The sequence below is a fragment of the Styela clava genome, chromosome 2 (assembly GCF_964204865.1).
Source record: "Styela clava chromosome 2, kaStyClav1.hap1.2, whole genome shotgun sequence".
Lineage (NCBI taxonomy): Eukaryota > Metazoa > Chordata > Ascidiacea > Stolidobranchia > Styelidae > Styela > Styela clava.
In genome coordinates this window covers 26,895,034-26,915,068 of record NC_135251.1, presented here as the reverse complement: position 1 = coordinate 26,915,068, position 20,035 = coordinate 26,895,034, and the positions used below count along the sequence as shown (strand labels likewise).

The 20,035-nt window shown below is 33.7% G+C and overlaps 2 protein-coding genes across 2 annotated transcripts; both read left to right on the top strand.

The window, feature by feature from the left end:
- The first annotated feature begins 931 nt into the window (after positions 1-931).
- LOC120336308 (uncharacterized) lies at positions 932-4,461 on the top strand. Its single transcript, XM_039403965.2, has 4 exons — positions 932-1,281; positions 2,324-2,491; positions 2,636-2,857; positions 3,507-4,461. The coding sequence occupies exons 1-4, from the start codon at positions 977-979 to the stop codon at positions 3,709-3,711; spliced, it is 900 nt and encodes a 299-aa protein (XP_039259899.1). The 5' UTR covers positions 932-976; the 3' UTR covers positions 3,712-4,461.
- A 182-nt stretch (positions 4,462-4,643) lies between these two features.
- Positions 4,644-8,106, top strand: LOC120336317 (uncharacterized). Its single transcript, XM_078110131.1, has 4 exons — positions 4,644-5,234; positions 5,675-5,842; positions 5,945-6,126; positions 6,810-8,106. Exons 1-4 carry the CDS (start codon positions 4,918-4,920, stop codon positions 6,848-6,850), a joined length of 708 nt encoding a protein of 235 aa, XP_077966257.1. The 5' UTR covers positions 4,644-4,917; the 3' UTR covers positions 6,851-8,106.
- The last annotated feature ends 11,929 nt before the right edge of the window (positions 8,107-20,035 follow it).

The window sequence follows — 20,035 nt, the reverse complement described above, 5'->3', positions numbered from 1 at the left end:
CATTTCAGGCCCGACCCCAACGTAATGATTGGCATTTCAGGCCCGACCCGGGTCGGGTGGGCTCCAGATCTTAGCTCTAATACACATACACTGTATTTGAGTCTGGGCGAGCCCGATAAAGCATATTATAACGTAACAAATGCCAGTTTTTCCTCTGCCAAAGTTTAAAAATGACGTGCCGAATATCGCGTGTCTAGACTGACAAACGATCCTACAATAACTTCCGCAGTATGCCGTAGACACGCGATATCCGGCACGCTGAAAAAGTATGCAAAAATTATTGTCTCACTCCAAGAGTAGTGTGATAGATTTTTTTCGCAATGGTAGCAGTGGCATAAAAATGCCCAATTTGTTCTAATTTTAAGCAAGCAAAGAATCGCGTTTGGAGTAAATTGTAACTTAAATACTGAAGTTTGGGCAGTCATGTAACATTCATGGTTTGAGAATTTTTTTTTCGCTGTTTGGATAATAACTGGCAAGGTTTCTTTAGGAATTTTTAACTCTAACGACTAAAAATTAGGCACGCCTTTTATCTGCATTGTATGATTTCAATAAAGCTTAAATAAATGATGAAACATTTACTCCGGGTACAAATAAATGATCAAATCAACAACTTAAATGGAACATAAAAAATTAAAATTTTATGTCGATTTTAATAATAATGTGCCCACAAAGCCTTCTTATTGGCAGCGGTGGAATTTTGTGTATATGCGTGTGTGCAGTTATCAGCCCATTCGATAGCGATCAGTCGATCGCGATCGTTATAATAATTTTTTTTTTTCAAAGTTCGGTTGAGCTTTTAAATGAATAATAAAAGCATTATATGGGTTAAAGTTGTACAAAGCAACATACACCATAGAGGGCTCGAGGTTAAGAACAGTTCAAATTTGTGCTTAGTATGATTATTTTTATATGACCTTTTATTTAATCAGAAATCATAATCTGTAGGTACATCTGTGTAAACAATATTGTGATTATGCAATCACATTGGGCAGGAACAACAAAGGATAACGATCCGATCAACTTCAAGTTTGAAATAGGTGACAGAGACGGGAAAAAATGGATATCACAAAATAGATCCTTGCATGACAATATACCTGTACAACTAAATCCCAGCGTAACGGAAGCATGGGAGCTTGAGAGATCAAAAAATGAAGCCTTGTGGAGTTTTTACATTTTATTAGATGACGGGAAAAAGATGTACGTCACATATAACTTCAACAGCGATGACGTTACTCTAGAAGAATTAGATGACATCACGCAGAACAACGGGAAAGGAAGGTGAAGCAAATTCAGATTTATAAATGTATTAACACTTTTTAAGTATAAAATAGAAATTATAAATATTTCATTCAACATGCCTTACGCAATCGCTAGTCACACTGACTGGCCCGTCAGCATAACTTAGATTTAATATTTTCGTTGAAAACATGAGTATAATCTTCATCTCAAAACTCCAGGTGGGTGTGTTTCCCATGTAAGTTCATTTTTGCCTAGCCGAGGAATATTTTTGATTTATTGACATTTCATACAAAATTTTGACAATTTTATACTTTAATTCACATATTCTATTTCCCTATTCAAGTATATTGATCTTTTAATCAGAAAACCTAACACATGGATCCCATGGCAGTCTTGTACTGCTAATTTTATCCCATAAAATTTAGGCAACTCTTCGTCGGTAGAGACAATTGTCCTACATTAACATACTCTGAATATTTAATATTTAAGAAAAAACAAAAACAACAAAGTGCCAAGCGTCTATTGAACTTGATAAAATGACAAATTGAATAAGTTTTTAAAGCTAATGACTATGTTTGTTCACATGAGCAAGATCATGTGTTCGTAACTCGTAATCTGGTTGATTGCGTTGTACCTTATTGCCGTTTATGAGAGCTAGACCACAAAGAAAAATAGATGAATTTCGCTGTTTTGTTTTTATCATGTGCATGCTTAGCTCATGAACCCCCAAAATATTTTGATGGATCCAGGGGGCGCGTGAACCTCCGTAAGTTAAGATACAAATTAATAAATCACTATTATTTATTTGCCGCCGGTGGACTAAGATGAAAATCCTCTTGATAGAGATTTTCCGACATTTGATAGTTTCTCATGACCATCCAATTATATTTTTCACCAAGTAGCGTGCTTCCGAGTTAAAAATAAATTTTATTCCACTCTATTGCATTTCTTACAAATGGGGTTTTAAATGATTCAAAAGAAAAAAAAGCCTTTAGTCCCGAGACATCCGTTTTATACTACTTCAGGTTGCACTCAACAGATTGCAGAAAATTCTTTACATTATAACTCTACATTTTTGTAGATTTTTTTATATGCTGCCTAAACCAAACTTCGGGATGTTTCTGCGGGCTCAAAATTCACGTGACAGATACGTACGAAACAGCGGAGGAAAGTTAGAAATGACAACATCAAAAAATCTTACTGATGATATGGAATGGTTCATTACGGCTTCGTTCGAAGATATTACAGCGTGCGTCATTTACTTTTTAAAGGTTGATATAATCAAGAACCTTGATAACGTGCGACATGGGAATGCTTGCTGAATAAGGGATTCTCATAATATTTCCAATAAATATTAATTTGAATAATAAATATTAATTTACATATTTTACAGTGTGTCTCTTTCCCGTCTCGCAGAAATTCGAAATGATCCCATTGCAAATAAATGGGTGTACCAAGATGCAAAAATAAACGCACCAATCCAAGTACAACAAACCGGCGCTCTGCAGGAATGGCAGCTTAACTTTAGAGACAGTGGTCGGAGTTGTGAATTTTCAGCCGGAAATTTGTATGCAGAAGTAAATATAAGTCAACTATTGTTTGGTTCAGTCCCAGCGTAAGTATCATTCATCCACTGCGAGTTAAAAGTGCTTTCGAGACAAAGCACTGTTTTCTCGGTGACCTAAACCAGTGAAAATGCCTAAATCTGTAACGAAAATCTGTATAATATTGGAACGACCTATGGTACAAAGAAACTGATGAAATGAACTCAGCCCTATATGTCGGAAATGTTTCATTTCTTACTTGAATGTCATTGCAATCGGCAAAACTTCACGTTTATATTCACTGTGACCCTGTTTGTATAGCTTTAAAATATATCCAAACTGGCATAAACAGACACACTCAACTCAAAACTTCTGTCCGGTCTGTCGCCCATCGGAGAGTAAACGGCGAACTGCCTTCTTTCACGTCCGAAAAACAAGTTAGTACGATAATTGCAGTACGAACTTAAAGAAGCACTCCCACCCATCTTGTCGCACGCCTATCAGTGGCCAATCAAATATTAATTAACCAGTAGGTTTGCTCATTTTCAAGCAAGACTCTACTGCTTCAATCGTGTTCGTGTCGGTGCCGAATTCGTTTCCCACTCAAAATCCCAAATATGTATTACGACGGTTGAAATTTACCAGCCCATATGAAAGTCTGGCAGTTATAAAGGAAACGTTAATAATTCTATTTTTGAATTCCATATTTATTATTTTCAGGGAATTTACATGGCATGATACTGGAGGTGGAGTACTCTTGAAATGCAAATCTAATAATCAATACGTAGTCGCTCCAGAGGGAAGCGGCGACCTTCACTTTTTACCAGGAAAAAAGAATGCTACTGTTTGGGACATAATGACAACAAGAATTGTCTTGAAATACAAAGACAAAACCATCATTGTGCCATATTATGATATAGTTTGATTGTGATATAGTTTGAAAAATCTTTGTTTGTCAACAAATGTGAACTAGTGTTTAATTACACCGTCACAAAATTTACACAAACTGTAAAATAGTTCACATGTAAAATAATTTTTTTAATTTTCGTAAAACTAATTAGAAAGTTTATAATTTATTTTTGGGGCCACCCTGTAAATAAGAACCAAACCACTTAAACGTGTGTCCTATTGTTACATCCCAGGCTGTTATTGTTATATTTGAGGTTCTGGAAGTGTGTTCACGTCTATATGGCATGTATAGTGTTGATATTAATGGCAATATAGTTTCAGCACTGGCATCAGCACATGTATATGCCAATTATCTTTTTTTGAAAGTCTTAGTAAATAAATATATAAATATACAAGTATGCTGTCTGAGAAACTAGTCTTCTACTAAATTATTGTCAAAGTTTGTCAAGAAATGATATATATATATATATGTGTTTTCTCCATCTGTGGCTATTTGTAGAATTGTCAATTACATATCTCATTTCAAACAACAACACAGGTGCATTGTCAGTGTCTTATTTGTAGGTTGTTCTGAATTTGTGACAAAAACAAAAAATGCCTGTAAATAGTTGGCGATATGGCGTAGATGATGCACAAATATATACGATCACAAAGATCACGCATCAGCACTGAGACCAATGGGTTTGCTGAAAAGATCAACGAACAAGCGATACAGAAAAAGTGCTCCTTTTAAATGAAATACAACAGCTAAATTTCTGGTTAAATATCGTGTATCATAAGACTCGATTTTAAAATTTGTAAAACTTGAACGATATTCTACTTATACCATCTTCATATAGTGGCTAAGGAAGTTTCCAGTCAACAGTAGCAATGTATCGTAATTTTATTATGAGTAATGTAACGATATTTTTTAATTTTCTGAATCACTTAATAACGGAAGCCGGATGCTTGACTCAGGTAGAAAACTTTAGTAAATAATGAGTCAGTCTTCCAATTGAAGCATTTGCTGGAATCGCGATAGAAACCAGTTAATTTCCTGTCTGTCCTAAGTAATCGTCAAGTATCCCAGCTATATACAAATTGGTGTATTCCCATTCTTGATTCGACAAATAGACGATGTAGATTTAATGTGTTTAGCAGTTTCGTAGTGGTTTGTGTTTTAACTGCCTGGCATCACAATTACTATCATAAATGTTTTTAGGCCTTTAATGGTGAAAATAAAATGTCATCTGAAAATTTGGAAAGCTCGACAAGTGGAGAGACCGACAGTGAAGTTTCATCTTACATTAGCCTAGAAATCGGGGACAAAGAAGGTGGGAAATGGATTTCAAGTAATAGAGCTTTGAATGATAATATTCCGGTGGAACTTCGTCCAGATGTTCTCGAACAATGGAGAGTCGAAAGGCGCGGTGATGAAGCTTTATGGAGTTTTCACGTCATTTCATCAGTCAACCGAAAGAAGCTTTACGTTACGTATAATGATAACAACAATGACGTCACTCTTCAGTATGAAGATAATGGAGAAAATAAAAAAGGGAGGCAAGATTTTTTAAGACTTATATCAATGGCAACACCTCGATCAATTGCAACAATAGCATTCTATATAAATCGGTGTTAATAGTAGTAACACAGACCTTTTTAAGAGCTTGAAATATCATTAACCTGACCTCTTTCATACGATCAGTTTCTCCGGCATAGGGCCGATAGGTCAATAACGAATTGTCAGCCCGCTGACTAAAATCAAATTTACAATAATCGATTTATATTTACGTCTGTTCTGAAAAGATGGTTTGACATGGTCTGATTTTGTCTAAAAAAAGTGTTTAATTTTATGATTTTGCACAAGTGCACTTTTTTGTGAACGCATCTTGCGTTACGAAGTCCTCGGGTTATATATATAAACGGAATATGCAGGACATGTTATTCAATAAGAAATGTTTTTTATTTGATACAGTGATTGATAACCAATCGTTTTGCAGATTTTTCGCTATTCTTATCTACCCAGGACATGGTATGCTTCTGCGTGCCGGAAAGTCCCGTGACCGGTATCTTCGCCATACCAGTGGGAAATTATATATGGTGACGACTGAAAATCCAACCGAAGATATCATGTGGCTCATTACTCCATCGTTTACTCTAATTCAAAGGTTTGTATTTTCTCATGTTTTTTTGGTAATTAGAATATTCCTTCCGCACAATATTACCAGAAAAGGAGCTAAATATGCAAATTCTTTTTTGTTTCCGATCAGCGTATTGGCACAATTTATGGTGCAGATTCTAGAAGCTCATTCCTCGCAAAAGTGGATCTCTTGGGAAGCTAGTGAACACCTACCAATACAAACCCAACAATTGTCTGCTAAACAGGATTGGATGATGAGTATCGAAAACGATTTGTCGATTAAATTTGCAGCTGGAGATCTTTATGCAGACAGTAATGAAACTTCGTTTATTACACATCTCGTAGATTTACTCTATGCCGGCCTTACCTCATCTATAGTGTACTAAATAGGGTAGGCCAGGGTGGTCCAAGGTTGTCGGCTCCGAGGGCCACAAAATTATTTTTACATTGTTCACGGGCCACAATAGTGCCAAGAATAGGAAAAGACTGCAAAACAAACACTTTTATTGTACACATAGTCATCCTAGGCTAATAGAATCCGCATTTTTGATTACTTTCCCAATGTGACGCGGGCCACAGATAATGAGGCGGCGTGCCAAATGTGGCCCGCGGGCCTGGGTTTGGACCACCCTGGGGTAGGCAATGCCGAACCGGAAAGATTGCGTTTTTATATCGTTGAATAGGCCTTTGATCTGAGCAAAGGGAGTGAATAAGGTAGCGTATTATATAAAAAGAAGTTACAGCAGGCCATATACTTATCCGTTCCAAAGCCCTACATCTACTAAAAATTACTCATAAGCGTGCGGTGGACATGTGTAACATAGTATTGTCAGCGCAAAGATACATAATATTTATCGTTTGCAATCAGAAAAAATAAAGATTTATTAAATTGCCAAACTAATTTGCACTTAAATACAAATAGGCTCATGTGCTTGGATGCAATTTTTTCTATTTTTTTATTAATAATTCCTACTTATTTTGATTTATTTTGTTAGAACATTCCGAGTACGTTTATCTTCTGGAGGGGTTAATCTAAAATGCAACTGCAATAACCTGTATATAGCGGCTCCAGTTGGAAGTGGCGATCTTTTCTACGTAGCAAATGGAAAAAATGCTACAACTTGGTATTTCAAAGTTAAAACATTCATTTTCAACTATCCAGATAAAGTGATATTGTATCCTGCTCTTCCAGTCGAATCCAAAATTAAAAGTAATGAACACTCAAAAGTACCCGATGCCTCACGATCTCATTTCAACACTTAAACACTGCATTAAAATACTGAAATGGAATTAATAATAAAGTGTAATTAGATTATGTGTATAAAACCATTGCCGTATCTACCCAGGATTACATTAGAATTTGTACAATGCATAATTTGTCTATATAATAAAGGTAATAGCTGCTAATGATAATGGTTCTAGGGTTTATTTCAATATTATGAAATTGCTTTCTGGCAACCTTTTTGTGGGGTATATGTTCGCAGTAAGACGCTTGCTGGGTTCAGGGCTAATTTTTTTTTGTGTGTGTTCTGGCGCGCTGGCACATGATATTTCCACGTTTTAAACTTCTTTAAAGGTTTTGCTGGCTCTCCAGAATTTTCCAATTTTAATTTAGGTGTATTAGGAAGTTTTCAAAATAAACTATCTATCTCTCATCTATCTAAATGAACTGGTAAATGGCGTTTCAAGGACAACGGATATTGTTTGGAAATATTCCTGGACTACTAATAAACGTTTATGTTCACCAGAAATTGAGGATGGGTCGTATATATTTTCTACGTTTGTTGAAGAAATATAGTTGAGAAAATGGCCGAGGTCGCAATCTGCAGTCACAATTAATCTAGGCCAGAAGCAAGAAGCCAAGCACTGGAACGTCTGGCCCGTAAAACAGTTACATTCGATAATCTAACTTGTTTTTACTGATGAATCACTGATAATTTCATATTTGGCGTCACAATGGCGGGTAAAAAGTGTGTTTTGGTCATAATATTCAAACTTTTTACAAACATGACATTTATCAGATAATGTTTTCCCGTTTTGTGCATTTATTTTCAAAGCTTTATAAACCTTTACTAATTATATAGACTAGCAAAAATCAAATTAAACCTATCCACAAAAAAGTACGTTTGATAATACTTGACCCAATGCGCTGTAATTCTTCATTTGAAATTGTCATCAAGTGTTGTGCTTTTCCATGCAGCATGATGTTGGTTTTTTATGTAGAATTAAGACATAATCACTTTATTGAATATTTGTGTAAATATTCAAATAAAAATTACAAATAGTAAACAACGACTTTTCAATGTGCAGCATCCACTCGTTGTTCCAATTAGGCGACTCATGGTATTTTTTGTCCCTGCTGTGTAAAAGCTAACAAACGCAGAACAATTACAAAATAATGTTCACAGAAAATTTCACCAAGTTCCTAATAGCTTCAGACTGCGTTAATATTTTCTTTTGTGGGGTTTCGCAGTCAAATTTCAGCAAAAACTTCTTACAAATATGACTAAAATACAGGTTATAAGGTGAAAATTGCGTCGTGACTTTACCTTCCCGTAGACAATCTATAGCAATTTCATTGCAGATATGATAGGTTATGAAATTGTTTAATTTTGTTAACGAACGAATTAATAAATTTTGTATAGTTGGCTCATTTTTATCAAAGTGCAGTTCGAAATAGAAACCATGCATGTAACTTTGTTAAACAACCGTAACATGACTCTTGCCAAGAGGTAAATAAGTTGAAATGAGAAAATATTCATTCTTAATATGTCGTTGGTGAGCCCAAATACCAAGTATAGAAGTACCTGGGCCACGTACTAAATTCGTTGTTTTTAATATTGCTAAAGCACTATTTTATATTCAAAATTTGGCGATTTTATAGTGTATAGTATATTTATAGTGTATTTCTCTCGTGCACAAGATGGACCCGGGAAAGTAATGCTAATAGAATTATTCAATTAATAATTCAATATTTATTAAGTTGTTAATTCCCTAATTACAGAAGTGATATAGAAAAATAAGTAATAAAGACAGAAAGAAAAATACGGTAGGTTTACTTTTATGAGTCTTTCATCGAAATATACTTTGATTTGTCTGTCTGTCTGTCTGTTTGTCTGTCTGTTTGCTAGATGCACGCGATATCTCACGAAAACAAGATTGAATCTGCTCTAGATTTTGCATGTGCATTCATCATACGTCGGACCAGAAGCCTATTGATTTTGGATGAATTTTGTCGTATAATTAGCGAGTTACTATTTAGTTAGTGATGGGACACAAGGTGTCACTATGGAGTAAGAGCGCTGTTTTGGGGGATCCCTAACTTTCGATCGATAAGTCTTCGGTCACTGACCGATATTCTCGTTTACTTGTTCACAATAACGCACACGCATTTGAAAACCAAACATTCAAGTTATTTCTATTTTCTAAATGGATTGTTAGCTAGACAAGCGGTCGTGATTTGTCGTATAAAAAGCCTTCTATGATATATAAAACAATACCATAATATACTTTAAGAATTCTTTGTAATGTTACTTGATTTTACTGAATTGCTATCATATTAATGAAAAAGAAAAACTTTATTCACGCTGAATCGTCGTTAATAACCGGCTGAAAGGGGGACAAAGTGTCCACGAGCGTCCTGTCTCTTTTTTTATGAATAATACATGAGGTTGCTTCTTTTTCTGCCGCTTTCACCGCTTTTTTCTTGCGGATAAAATTGCGTTTGTTTGTGGAACTTGTTCTTTCATCGCAATATTGAGCGCTTCCACTCCAAAACCTCATTATTAAAAATTAATGTTTTCGTTTTACGTGCCGCCCTTTATATAACATAACGAAAAATAAATAATAAAAAAAATTACATTCTATGAAATTTCAGAATTTTACATGATTTGTATTTGATAAAATTATTTTCCTTTTATACCTGTGGAGTTAGTAAGTGTCAGTATATATTTTCGAGTGTGTAAATACTATCACTGCTTGTCCTTAAATAGCTCTTAGTATAATAGAGTAACGTCTTTGTTATTTCGAAAATAGGCAATTACACGTTTGCCATCTTGAAAATGAAATAGCACCTCTAATATTGTTTTGGAATATATTATAGTACATTAAATGATATGTTTCTAAAGGTGCTCTAACAGTGAGTTTTTTTTTGAGAGAGAAAGAGTAGGTTTTCCAACTCTTATTTTCCCATGGCGTGATTCAAGTTAATGAGAGCGCAATTTGAGTAACTTATATGACAGTAGCCGACATGGTCAAATTTGTTGCCAATTTGATACAATTTTGAAGGATTAAATAATCACGAATTTTTTTCGTTTTATGGTTATACCTTATTGTCGATTACTTCCCAACCATCAATGCAAACTAGAATTATCATACAACGACAAAGTGTGGATGCTAACGTTAATTTTCGTTGTTCCAAATATAAAAGGTATGTAAATTACAATCACGTACTTGAGGGGATAAATGCATTTTAAGGGGTCATATGCCATTAATTATTAAGTAAAGCGTCGGTTTGTTATAATGTGAGTCTGAGTTTGGGTACAGCACACACATATGCGTACATCGAAGTACCAAATCGACCTTTAAAAGATTACCATTCACTTCTTTGTAATTGTTAGCACATTGCATTCTTTTCTTCACTATTTTGTGTTAAAATGAGTCCACCGAATTATAAGGATGTATTGTTTTTTTCGCTAGTATATATGCAATTTTATTTTAGATATATATAGATATATATATATATATTCATATTAAATTCATATCAGTGATATAAAAAATATCATTAAAATTGGTACACTCTTTTTTAATAAAACGATTTTGTTAGTTATGTACTTTTATCAACATCACTAAATTCTCAATTTGACATTTAATTATTCAAATTATCGTAAAAATCACAATTTTAAGTATCGCATCGCTTTAAATATCTCGAGTTCAAATCCTGTATGCACAAAAGGTTGTTGCTCCTTAGATAGCAGCGACTGCTTAGGCATATTTTTTTCGGAGGGAGGGTTTAATGAAGCGAATTATGAAAGACATTTTATGTTTGTTATTAAATACGTGACATAATTATCCCGCGTCTATTACTCAATGGTAGCATAAATATTAATCTTTTTTAAAATTTAAATTTGTTTTTATGCGAAGTTTTAGATCATATATTTGAGATTAAAGTTCTTGAATTTTCCCAAGAGAGAACAGTGATGAAGAGCAGAGTGTTTTCAGGGCACATAGGTTACACTGAAGTGCTGAATGGTCAATGAAATCGACTGTGTCATAACATTTTACCCAAGTTTCTATGTATTGATTGCCTCTTTCAGAACGTCACAGAAAATAGAGCTTTGTTTTGCGTGTACATATTTAATCAATTTCTGATAGATTTAACTTAAACTACAAACACTTACACCTGATCGTTGTGAGATTGAACTATTCGGTTTTAAAAAACTCGTAAGTTTGTTAACGAAACACGTATATATACTTACTATTTATATCTGCAATTTTTCTCGTTCTTTTTTGTTTCTCTTTCTGTTACAGAGTTTTTATGTGCCCGACCCGACTGTGACAATATTTAGGGTTTATTGAAATTTATTTTTATCGGAAGAATTTCATCTGAATTTTCAATTTTGATAAATTTCAATAAAGTAACGTAAGCCAATTTGGCGAGAAATTCTTTGTCAAATGTATATATCTACAACCTCGCATATTAAATTTTCTGTCAGTTTGCAGAATATATTTTTAGTCAGTTTTCAATCCAATTAGCCAATATCGTTTCATTCGTGATCCTCACATAAAACTCATAACAAATAGTGTTAAATTAGTGGTATATAAATATGTCAGAAGGTATTTCAATCCAACTGAGATTCTGAACATAGTTTTGCGGATGACGCAAATCAAATAAAATTCGATATACGCAAAGATTTACCGTGTAAATTAGAGGAAGGAACTATATAATAAAGCTGAAGAAATTGACATCACAATTTGTGGAGAAAAATTCAGTTCTCGTTGATTTTCAAATATACTTGTGAATACAGAACATGAAAACACGCCAACTGATTTAATAACATTAATTTATTTGCTAGAGTATGTTCCAAATTGTCTTCTGATTCGTTGGATATAAAAGAAAGACTGATATTTGTTTTGTTGAAGGCGTCCAGGGAATTCGGTAACTCTTTCATTATTTGCAGCATGAAGTGACATAAAATCAGGTTGCTTTGCCCATGCACAGTTAACTTTTCATGCGACATGCTTAATACAATTCCCCTTTTTTGAACAAGGTGTTTGAAGATCACTTAAATTTCAATAAAGCACTTGAGAGTGGGACAGTTGATTCACATGATAACTCCATTACGAGGGTTGGTGTCTTGAGACCAAAATCCAATTCAGCGACTTGTGGTATGTTACCATCTCGTGTGATCCCATCTCGTCTTACGGCGGCAATTTTGGGTGTCAAAATGGCTTCCGGTCGAAGTTGAAATCGATTTATCATCTAAAATCTTTAGCAACAGGTCGTTCTATAAATAGGAGTAGTTATGTCTGAAGCTAACATAAAATATTTAGAGTAATAGAAGACGTCCAAACATTACATACGTTTTACGAACGTTTGGGCTTTCTCGCTTATCAAGTGAATAATGACGGCAACTGATGAATATTTTGTTATTTAGTTTTATTCCAGAAATGTATAAAGGGAGTTAATCATTGCAATCCAAAATTTCAGTTTGGAAACTTCGTCTTTCACCCCAATGAGTTTGGGATGAAAATGTCACTAGCTCTAATTATACATATTCTAAAATAAGTATGAACTATATACTTTGTGATAATATTACAATAGTAAGGTGATGCTGTCTTCGTTTGCTTATTTACCATATTTTTTGATAGATTGGGCAGTATAGAATTTTATGTTAAGTCAGTTCAGTATCGCATTATTCAAAAATAAACTTCGGATTAAAAAAAATATTGGTTGTCTTATATACATGAAGAGGTAAATATTCTACAATTATAGAAAACGCAAGTATCAAATCAAAGAGAAAATAGAAACAGATAATATAGTTTAACCAAAATTGAAAATTCGTGTTTTTCCCTGATATAAAAGCTTTTTAACAAATCAAGAACTATTTGTTCAAGCCGTAGTAAAGATACGAATTCCATTTGTTACGCGTAACAATATATTGAAATCTACATATAAGTTTGAAAATTGCATGTCATAGTTTTCAACATGGTTTGGACTGAGTTTGCAATGAAAAGCGTAGTTGTCATTGAGAGAAGAAAAGTATGTGATTGTTAGTTATGGGATGGGATGAGAAATGATTATGTCGAATGATAAAAAGAGAAATAAATGATACAGCTTAACTTAGATTGAGGTTTCTAGCCTGACATTGCCCATTATAATATAACATTGGTTAAAGGTTTCAACCCTGCATATGAATGTACATGGTTGGTAGAGGAACTCGTAACTTATACTAACGGTTACGTTAAACCGGCCTTGACATGTTGGGGTGTCCAGATTGGGCCGCTAAAGTATACTGATTTTATTTTTTTGTTTAATTTTATTGTTTATTTAGTATGTGTTAGTAAATTCCTGCTAAATAGTAATTAGTTTCAATGCGGGAAATACACAGCCTAAAATTTTAGAGGAATCTATTTTGCTTAAGCAAAGCTGCGCTACGTTTTCAAAAGTCGCTGATGAAAAACTAGTGCAGCTTTCTTACTTTTGATCATCTCACGAAGTTCGATAGTGCCACCTCCATTCAATGTAAGGTAATTAATTGGTGGAGCACAGACGAGAATATATTGGCCAAACGAATGGACGTTTAAAACATGCATATTTTATCTCTGCGTTGCACGTTAGATGAATAAGCTAGAAAGCTGTAACGTCTATTAAGCCGTTCAGAATGCGACATACATGGTTCACAAACAAGAATAAATATCAAAATGCCTAGATGTGGATGCAAACAAAGAATTCGTCTTTAAAATTTTATGTTTTAGATTTTATGTTTCAGGTCATTTTTAGAAGCCACGCAAATTAAAAAATGTTTTCGCATATCTTGCGATCCAAGAATGATCAAATACTAAACGACAAGTATTGATTTTATGGCTGCAATTTGAATTATTAATAAAAAAGATTTATTTTACACGAAATTCATTCCAACAGAAATTACTTCAAAGTGAGAAAGCTGCACTAGTTTTTCATCAGCGACTGTTGAAAACGTAGCGTAGCTTCACTTAAGCAAAATAGATGCCTCGAAAATTCTACGCTGTGTATTTACCGCAATAAAACTAATTACTATTTAGCAGGAATTCACTAACACATACAAAATAAACAATAAAATCAACTATAAAATAAAATCAGTATCTTTTAGGTTATGTTGAAAAACTAAGCGACTCAATAAAATTTCCGAGCGACCCAGTTTTGGGTCCCACCCATAGATTGGAAGGCACTGTTTTAGATGACTCGATGTGAAACCCTGAGCGCAAATAAAAGCGCTCAATATTGATCGTTAAATTTTAAAATCTTATGTGTACGTATTTTCAGATTTACCATGTATAACCCTTAAACATTTGCCCTAATCAAGTTGTTAGTTTGTGTTTTGTCTTTATCGATTTACTCACAATCGTTTTATTGGGTTAAATTTTCCTTATGTCGCTTGTTAAACCGTGTAAATTTTTATCGACCTTGTAAACACACCGTTAGATAAATCGTTAAAAACCACTCGATCAATTTGTTAAAAATTAGCGGTTGGAGAAAGTGCTATTATAAAAGATAAGGAAACGCTGCACAATGTAACAAATTATATTGCATTTAATATTATTCGACCGTACATATATTAATTAACCAAGTTTATTCGAGACCCAACGTGATATGAATATGAGCGATTATAAAGCAAATTGATTGATGTGGTAAGATTGAGAATTTCAAAATAAGGTTATTTATAGTGATCGTGTTCTTTATACAATACGTTTTGTTGGTGTTTCCGGCGTCTTTTCGCGACTTCATACTCCGAACAATGGTAGGCATGTATACATGGAGAAGGCCATTTAACTGGCTGACACAATGTAACCATCCCTCCCCCCAACATGCTCGGAACTCCTACACTTGACATGTACTATTCTTTGAACATGCAGTTTTGTGATTAGAAAATTCAAAACAGTCAGTTACCGGTTCAAATTTTAGGAACGTATTAGTTTTCACTTTGTTAAAGCTTTTGAAAATACGTGTTGTGACTTCCCACTGCTCCATAATTACCGTTTTCGGAGGATCTTTGGAGCCTGACGTAATTTTCAAATAAACACTCTGTCGTATTTAAAACGTTAATTACGATAAGATAAAGGCATAATCTTTTTATTGACCAGGTGCGCCACGTTTTAAGCGAATATAGGAAAGTCTGACTTCGTTATTCCTCTTCCTACCATATCAGTTATTTCACGTTCAACTATGTCCTGTACATAAATTGTTCTATTTAAGGCAAAACATTGATCGATCGTAGGTAAACTAGAATAATCTTTTAACTGGTCTTCGACTGGACGAGTATTCTTCCGAGCCTTCTTTTTGTACATAAATATTTTATGTACTTGCTCATAATCGACAACGGACGGGAGTTTATTTCCTCGTCCCGTCGAGCACTCAGAGTCGACGACAACATTTGAATGATTGCGTGCTTGTGTCGCGTAGACAGGACAGTTATATGAAGCAAAAGATAAGAAAATCGTAAAACAAAAGTTAATGGAGTGACATAAGTAACTCAGATTTTTTGATAGAGTGAACGGTATCTGTGAACATTAATTACCGGTTACCATATTTTATTTACTATTTATTTATTTTTATTGCGATATTTTCGTCGTTTTTGATTTTAATGTGAGATAATTTCAGTCATTCGTTTGTCCATTTTAGGGTCACTTACAATCGCGTGCCCATTTGCGCTTTTACTGTTGTGGTTCATTCGACATGGTTTACGCTGTTTCGTATAAGGTTTTGACTGCTAGATATATATTCTAATTATTACAATATTCCTATGATAGCGGAAGCCTTTAGGGGTTGAGACACCAACGCCCTCCAGTATATTGAATTCGATTCGGATTATTTAACTTAAATTTCACGCGACATTTGTTTTTTGCTTTGTTTATGGTCTTACACAACAATAAACAAACAAAACAATAATTATGGCAGCGAGCGACGCACAAATTACACTCTTGTGAATATATTTATCGATCTCCGATATTTTGGTTAGTATTAATATTGCACGTGACCTACAGCTCGTAATTGAACTCACCTACGAGATCTCATAACGCGCAATAAATTGCTTAAGATTGCTAGATAAATACTCACAGGAGTACCATACAGAAGCGAATCAATAAAAATATGAAACGACGTCAGGTTTTTTAAGTGAGAAAATGTGGAGAAGGTTGCTAATAAAAATAATATCAAAGCAGGGTGTAGATTAAAAAATACTAAAGTATGCTCAAAATACGTACGTATTCGAAATTGACAATGCAATGTAAGTATTGTCTTTTCATCTTGGTCCATGTTGGTATAATTTATACTGTTTGTTTTAAAACAGAACAGAACAACAGCATAGGATTTTAATTTTAATTTGCGATTTTAGTTAGTCTGTTTCAACCAAATTTGGTTTATTTCGATACCTTATAAAGTAGCTTGTTTCATATAAACTAGCTTCAGGAACGTGTGCTTGCTATCTTAATCACACACCTTTATATTGATCAATACCTACCGGTATTGTGCCAGTGCACGAGGAATGTTGAAAAACATGGGATATGTACATCAAAAAATTAGGTATTTAGTTACTATTTCCGGAGAAGCTCATTTGTCGATTTTCGAGAAAGTGTTGTTGTTTTTCAATTTTTTCAAAATCTAATCTGTGATTAAATGAATTATTAGCGTTATGAGGTACTTGTGCTGTGGGTTTGCGTATTGGTAAAAAATCTATAGTTTGGGTTCATAGGTATTATTCATATTAATTGCAAATCAACTGCGAACAATGCAGTCTAATAATTCAGGCAACTTTCAGGCTTTTTAGTAACTGTGTAACGTACAGCATTGTAACTAAAGTGTGCGTCGTATTTATTCAGATTGGGAGTGAACGAAGTGTTTTGTTTTTGCAGGGGATTCAGAACATCTTTTTATGCAAAAGGCTGCATTGAGGAGAGTAGTAATTTTTTCTAAAGTCCATATTATGTACTTAAGTTACCTTTCGATAAAATTTAGCGTGTAAAATATCCAAAAATAATGATTTTTGAAGGAATGTATCAACTGATAAAGTAAAAACATCAACTGACACAAACTTGTTTGACGAAGCAAAGTTATCTACTGTTCATGAAAACAATATTGTCAATGCGACTGATGCATTTTATGACTGTCATTAACCAATTTATCAAATTGATTCGAGGAGAGAGATTTATAAACTGACTGCAGATTGGGCCGTAATAAAATTTCTGTTCTTTGACCTGTATACTTTTATTATAGAGAAATTTGTTTACATATGTAAGTGGGTGAAAACAGAAGAAGCATTTTCCTTGAGAAGTTTTTGTAATTTTTAGTATTTGTAGTTGTAAGAAAAGTTACAATTTTCTTTAAAAGTAGGGTGCGCACGGAATGCTTATCTCTGGTTTAGGTGAAGTGGATAAGAATAAAAAAACTAAAACAAAAGTTTTAGTTGACTGGAGAGGCATATTTCGATTTTGTTATCTGCTTATTTTCAATGGACACTATTCACAGTCTTTCTTCTGGAACAGTAACGTAAATATAGCCGGACGATAAATTATACAGCATATGTATGGTCAGATGGTACACAAAGTCCTTTAAAAGTATCAATAAAGATGGCAGGCTAGGCATATCTATGATTCAAGACTTCGTCGAAGATAGAGCACAGCATTGGTCTAAATGCCCCTTCTTGCATAAATTGTAAGGAAATTTTCAATTGTTCTACAATAGACGGCGTCCATATGTATAAATATAAGCACAGCCATATTTATATATTGCAATATATTTGGTAGCAAAATAAATAATAACTTCATCAACATCCTATATTGTATTATCTGATTTATTATATTATCAGTACAAAGCAGATCACAAGTAGAAACATCATTATTGATTTTTCTACAATTGGCAAATGAGGTAAAATCACAATGAAGAGTTCAAATCGGGAATTGTTGCATTGCAAATAAATCGATGACCGATTAGCGTAGCTACTTTCCACCGCATAGGTGAAGTGTTTGGTATAAACTGTAAATACCACATTCATCTTAGTACCTAACCTGGACCAACTTGTACAGTCAGTTTTTTTTTTATATTACGGTGCTGGATCCGAAGACTTATTTAATGTTCAATCAAATCAATACGGCCGGAACAAAAATTAAAAATTCCCTCAACGCCTACAGTCTGAGTCAAATCAAAACCTATCGTTTTACGATTTTTCAATCATATGCAGAGTAACTTGGCAAAATACATCTCGATGGGGTGTAGATAATTTTTGCGCCAAATGTTTGCAATTTATATATATTGCAATGTAGATATTTCTGAAATTAAAATATTTATTTCTAAACATAAGCTAAGAAAAATAACTTAGATTTAAAACCTATGTGTTCGCAGTACTATAGTGCTACTTTGTACGTTAGAACATTTTTGAGGTGAAGTGTTTTTATTCGATGTAAAACTGTTTATGGGAACAATTATCGATCAATACGCCTGCTGTCCATGACTTATATACCACTTTTACTATTGGTTCTCACTGGATGCTAAAAGCAAAAGGGAAGAGGGAATGGAACTAATTTTTTGAAATTATATAATCGAATTTCAATTCCGTGCGCTCGCAACTGAAATTATATTATTGTTTGTAATATGCGAGCAATATATTCCCAAACAGCCGCGTCGCCGTCTGTCGAACGTATGATAAAATGCAGATTAGTTTGTCTGGGTTTATGAGAAAAGTTCGAAATTACTTTAATATTATAGTATATACTTCAAGTTAATGATATGTTTTGGGAGTTGATTTTACTTGCAAAAAATGGATTTATGGACCCAGGTATTTAGGAAAATACATAAAGATTGTTTTTGAAAGAGATTAAGTTTTGTAGTTTTTGGCAGTATCAATTGGTGTCTTCTGCGAATCAATTTTATTGGAATATCAATGTGACGGGTTTATGGTCGGTTTTCATACAATAGTGCAAGTATGGGAAGTAGTATGCAAGTATATTTAAAAATATGAATGTAGTATTCAATATGAACGGCTCAAATCACATTATAAATTATTCCAATTTTATTTCTATTTGTGTTTGTCATTTTTAAGACTAAAATGTAAAAGTAGGAAGTGGTGGAATAGCATGGAAATGTCGAAGTGAAAAACCTGAAACTTTCACCTCGTTTTAGCTGTTCCTAATCGCGCTTGTGTTTAGTATGAATGTATGAAAAGAAAGATCTTCCTCTATCTATTGATGTCCCATTTTCGCCAGGAACCATGACAGGTCACCAATCATTTAAAAATTTCGTAATACCTTGAATTTACATTTAAACAACTTTTCAATTTCAATTTTACATGGGCGCCTTTTACGCCGATTTATTGAATATTTTAGTACAGGTTTGTTTCCTGATATAGCGAACCAATGATAATATATTACTAATACCAATAATAATTTATAATTTACAATAAATTTGCTCGTTCGAATACAATGCAATGCAAATATATTTTATAATCAGAACGCGCTTGCTCACACACCTTCTAGAGACATTTCATAAAGTCTGGCTAAATTTTGTCTATAACTTAGTTAGGATCATGTCTGTCTGTGTGGCTAATCTGATTTAAACCGTAACCGTTTTCTATGTGTTATACGGTTAACAACAGTTATTCAACAATAACAAAGTTGTGATGAAACGTTTGAAATAATGCGACAAGAACAAAGTAAAAGCAAGTTTATGTTACAATTTCATGGTAGATTTCCCCGAGTTTTTCGCTGTTGAACAATATTTTTGCTCGTAATTACTGACAACACATTATTCTTATATCTATTTCTAATACTAAATAGGAACCTATAGGGGGTATAAAACCTAAAAGTCTTAAAATTAAATAGTCGATTAATACATGTCCCTATCTTCTCTCTATATCTATCACAGAGTGACATCTAGACTCTAACTCTAAAGATCGGTAATGTATAGCATTGCATTTCAATAGAGAATTAATCTGTTTCTGGATTTTATGTTATGCAGATATTTAGAATATTG

Bases quoted from the DNA above. Each gene is read 5' to 3' on its own strand.
- LOC120336308 (XM_039403965.2), top strand. From the start codon at position 977: ATGCAATCACATTGGGCAGGAACAACAAAGGATAACGATCCGATCAAC. The intron at 1,282-2,323 runs GTGAAGCAAATT...ACATTTTTGTAG, and splicing joins CAGAACAACGGGAAAGGAAG to ATTTTTTTATATGCTGCCTA. The intron at 2,492-2,635 runs GTGCGTCATTTA...CATATTTTACAG, and splicing joins TCGTTCGAAGATATTACAGC to TGTGTCTCTTTCCCGTCTCG.
- LOC120336317 (XM_078110131.1), top strand. From the start codon at position 4,918: ATGTCATCTGAAAATTTGGAAAGCTCGACAAGTGGAGAGACCGACAGT. The intron at 5,843-5,944 runs GTTTGTATTTTC...GTTTCCGATCAG, and splicing joins TCGTTTACTCTAATTCAAAG to CGTATTGGCACAATTTATGG. The intron at 6,127-6,809 runs GTAATGAAACTT...TTATTTTGTTAG, and splicing joins TGGAGATCTTTATGCAGACA to AACATTCCGAGTACGTTTAT.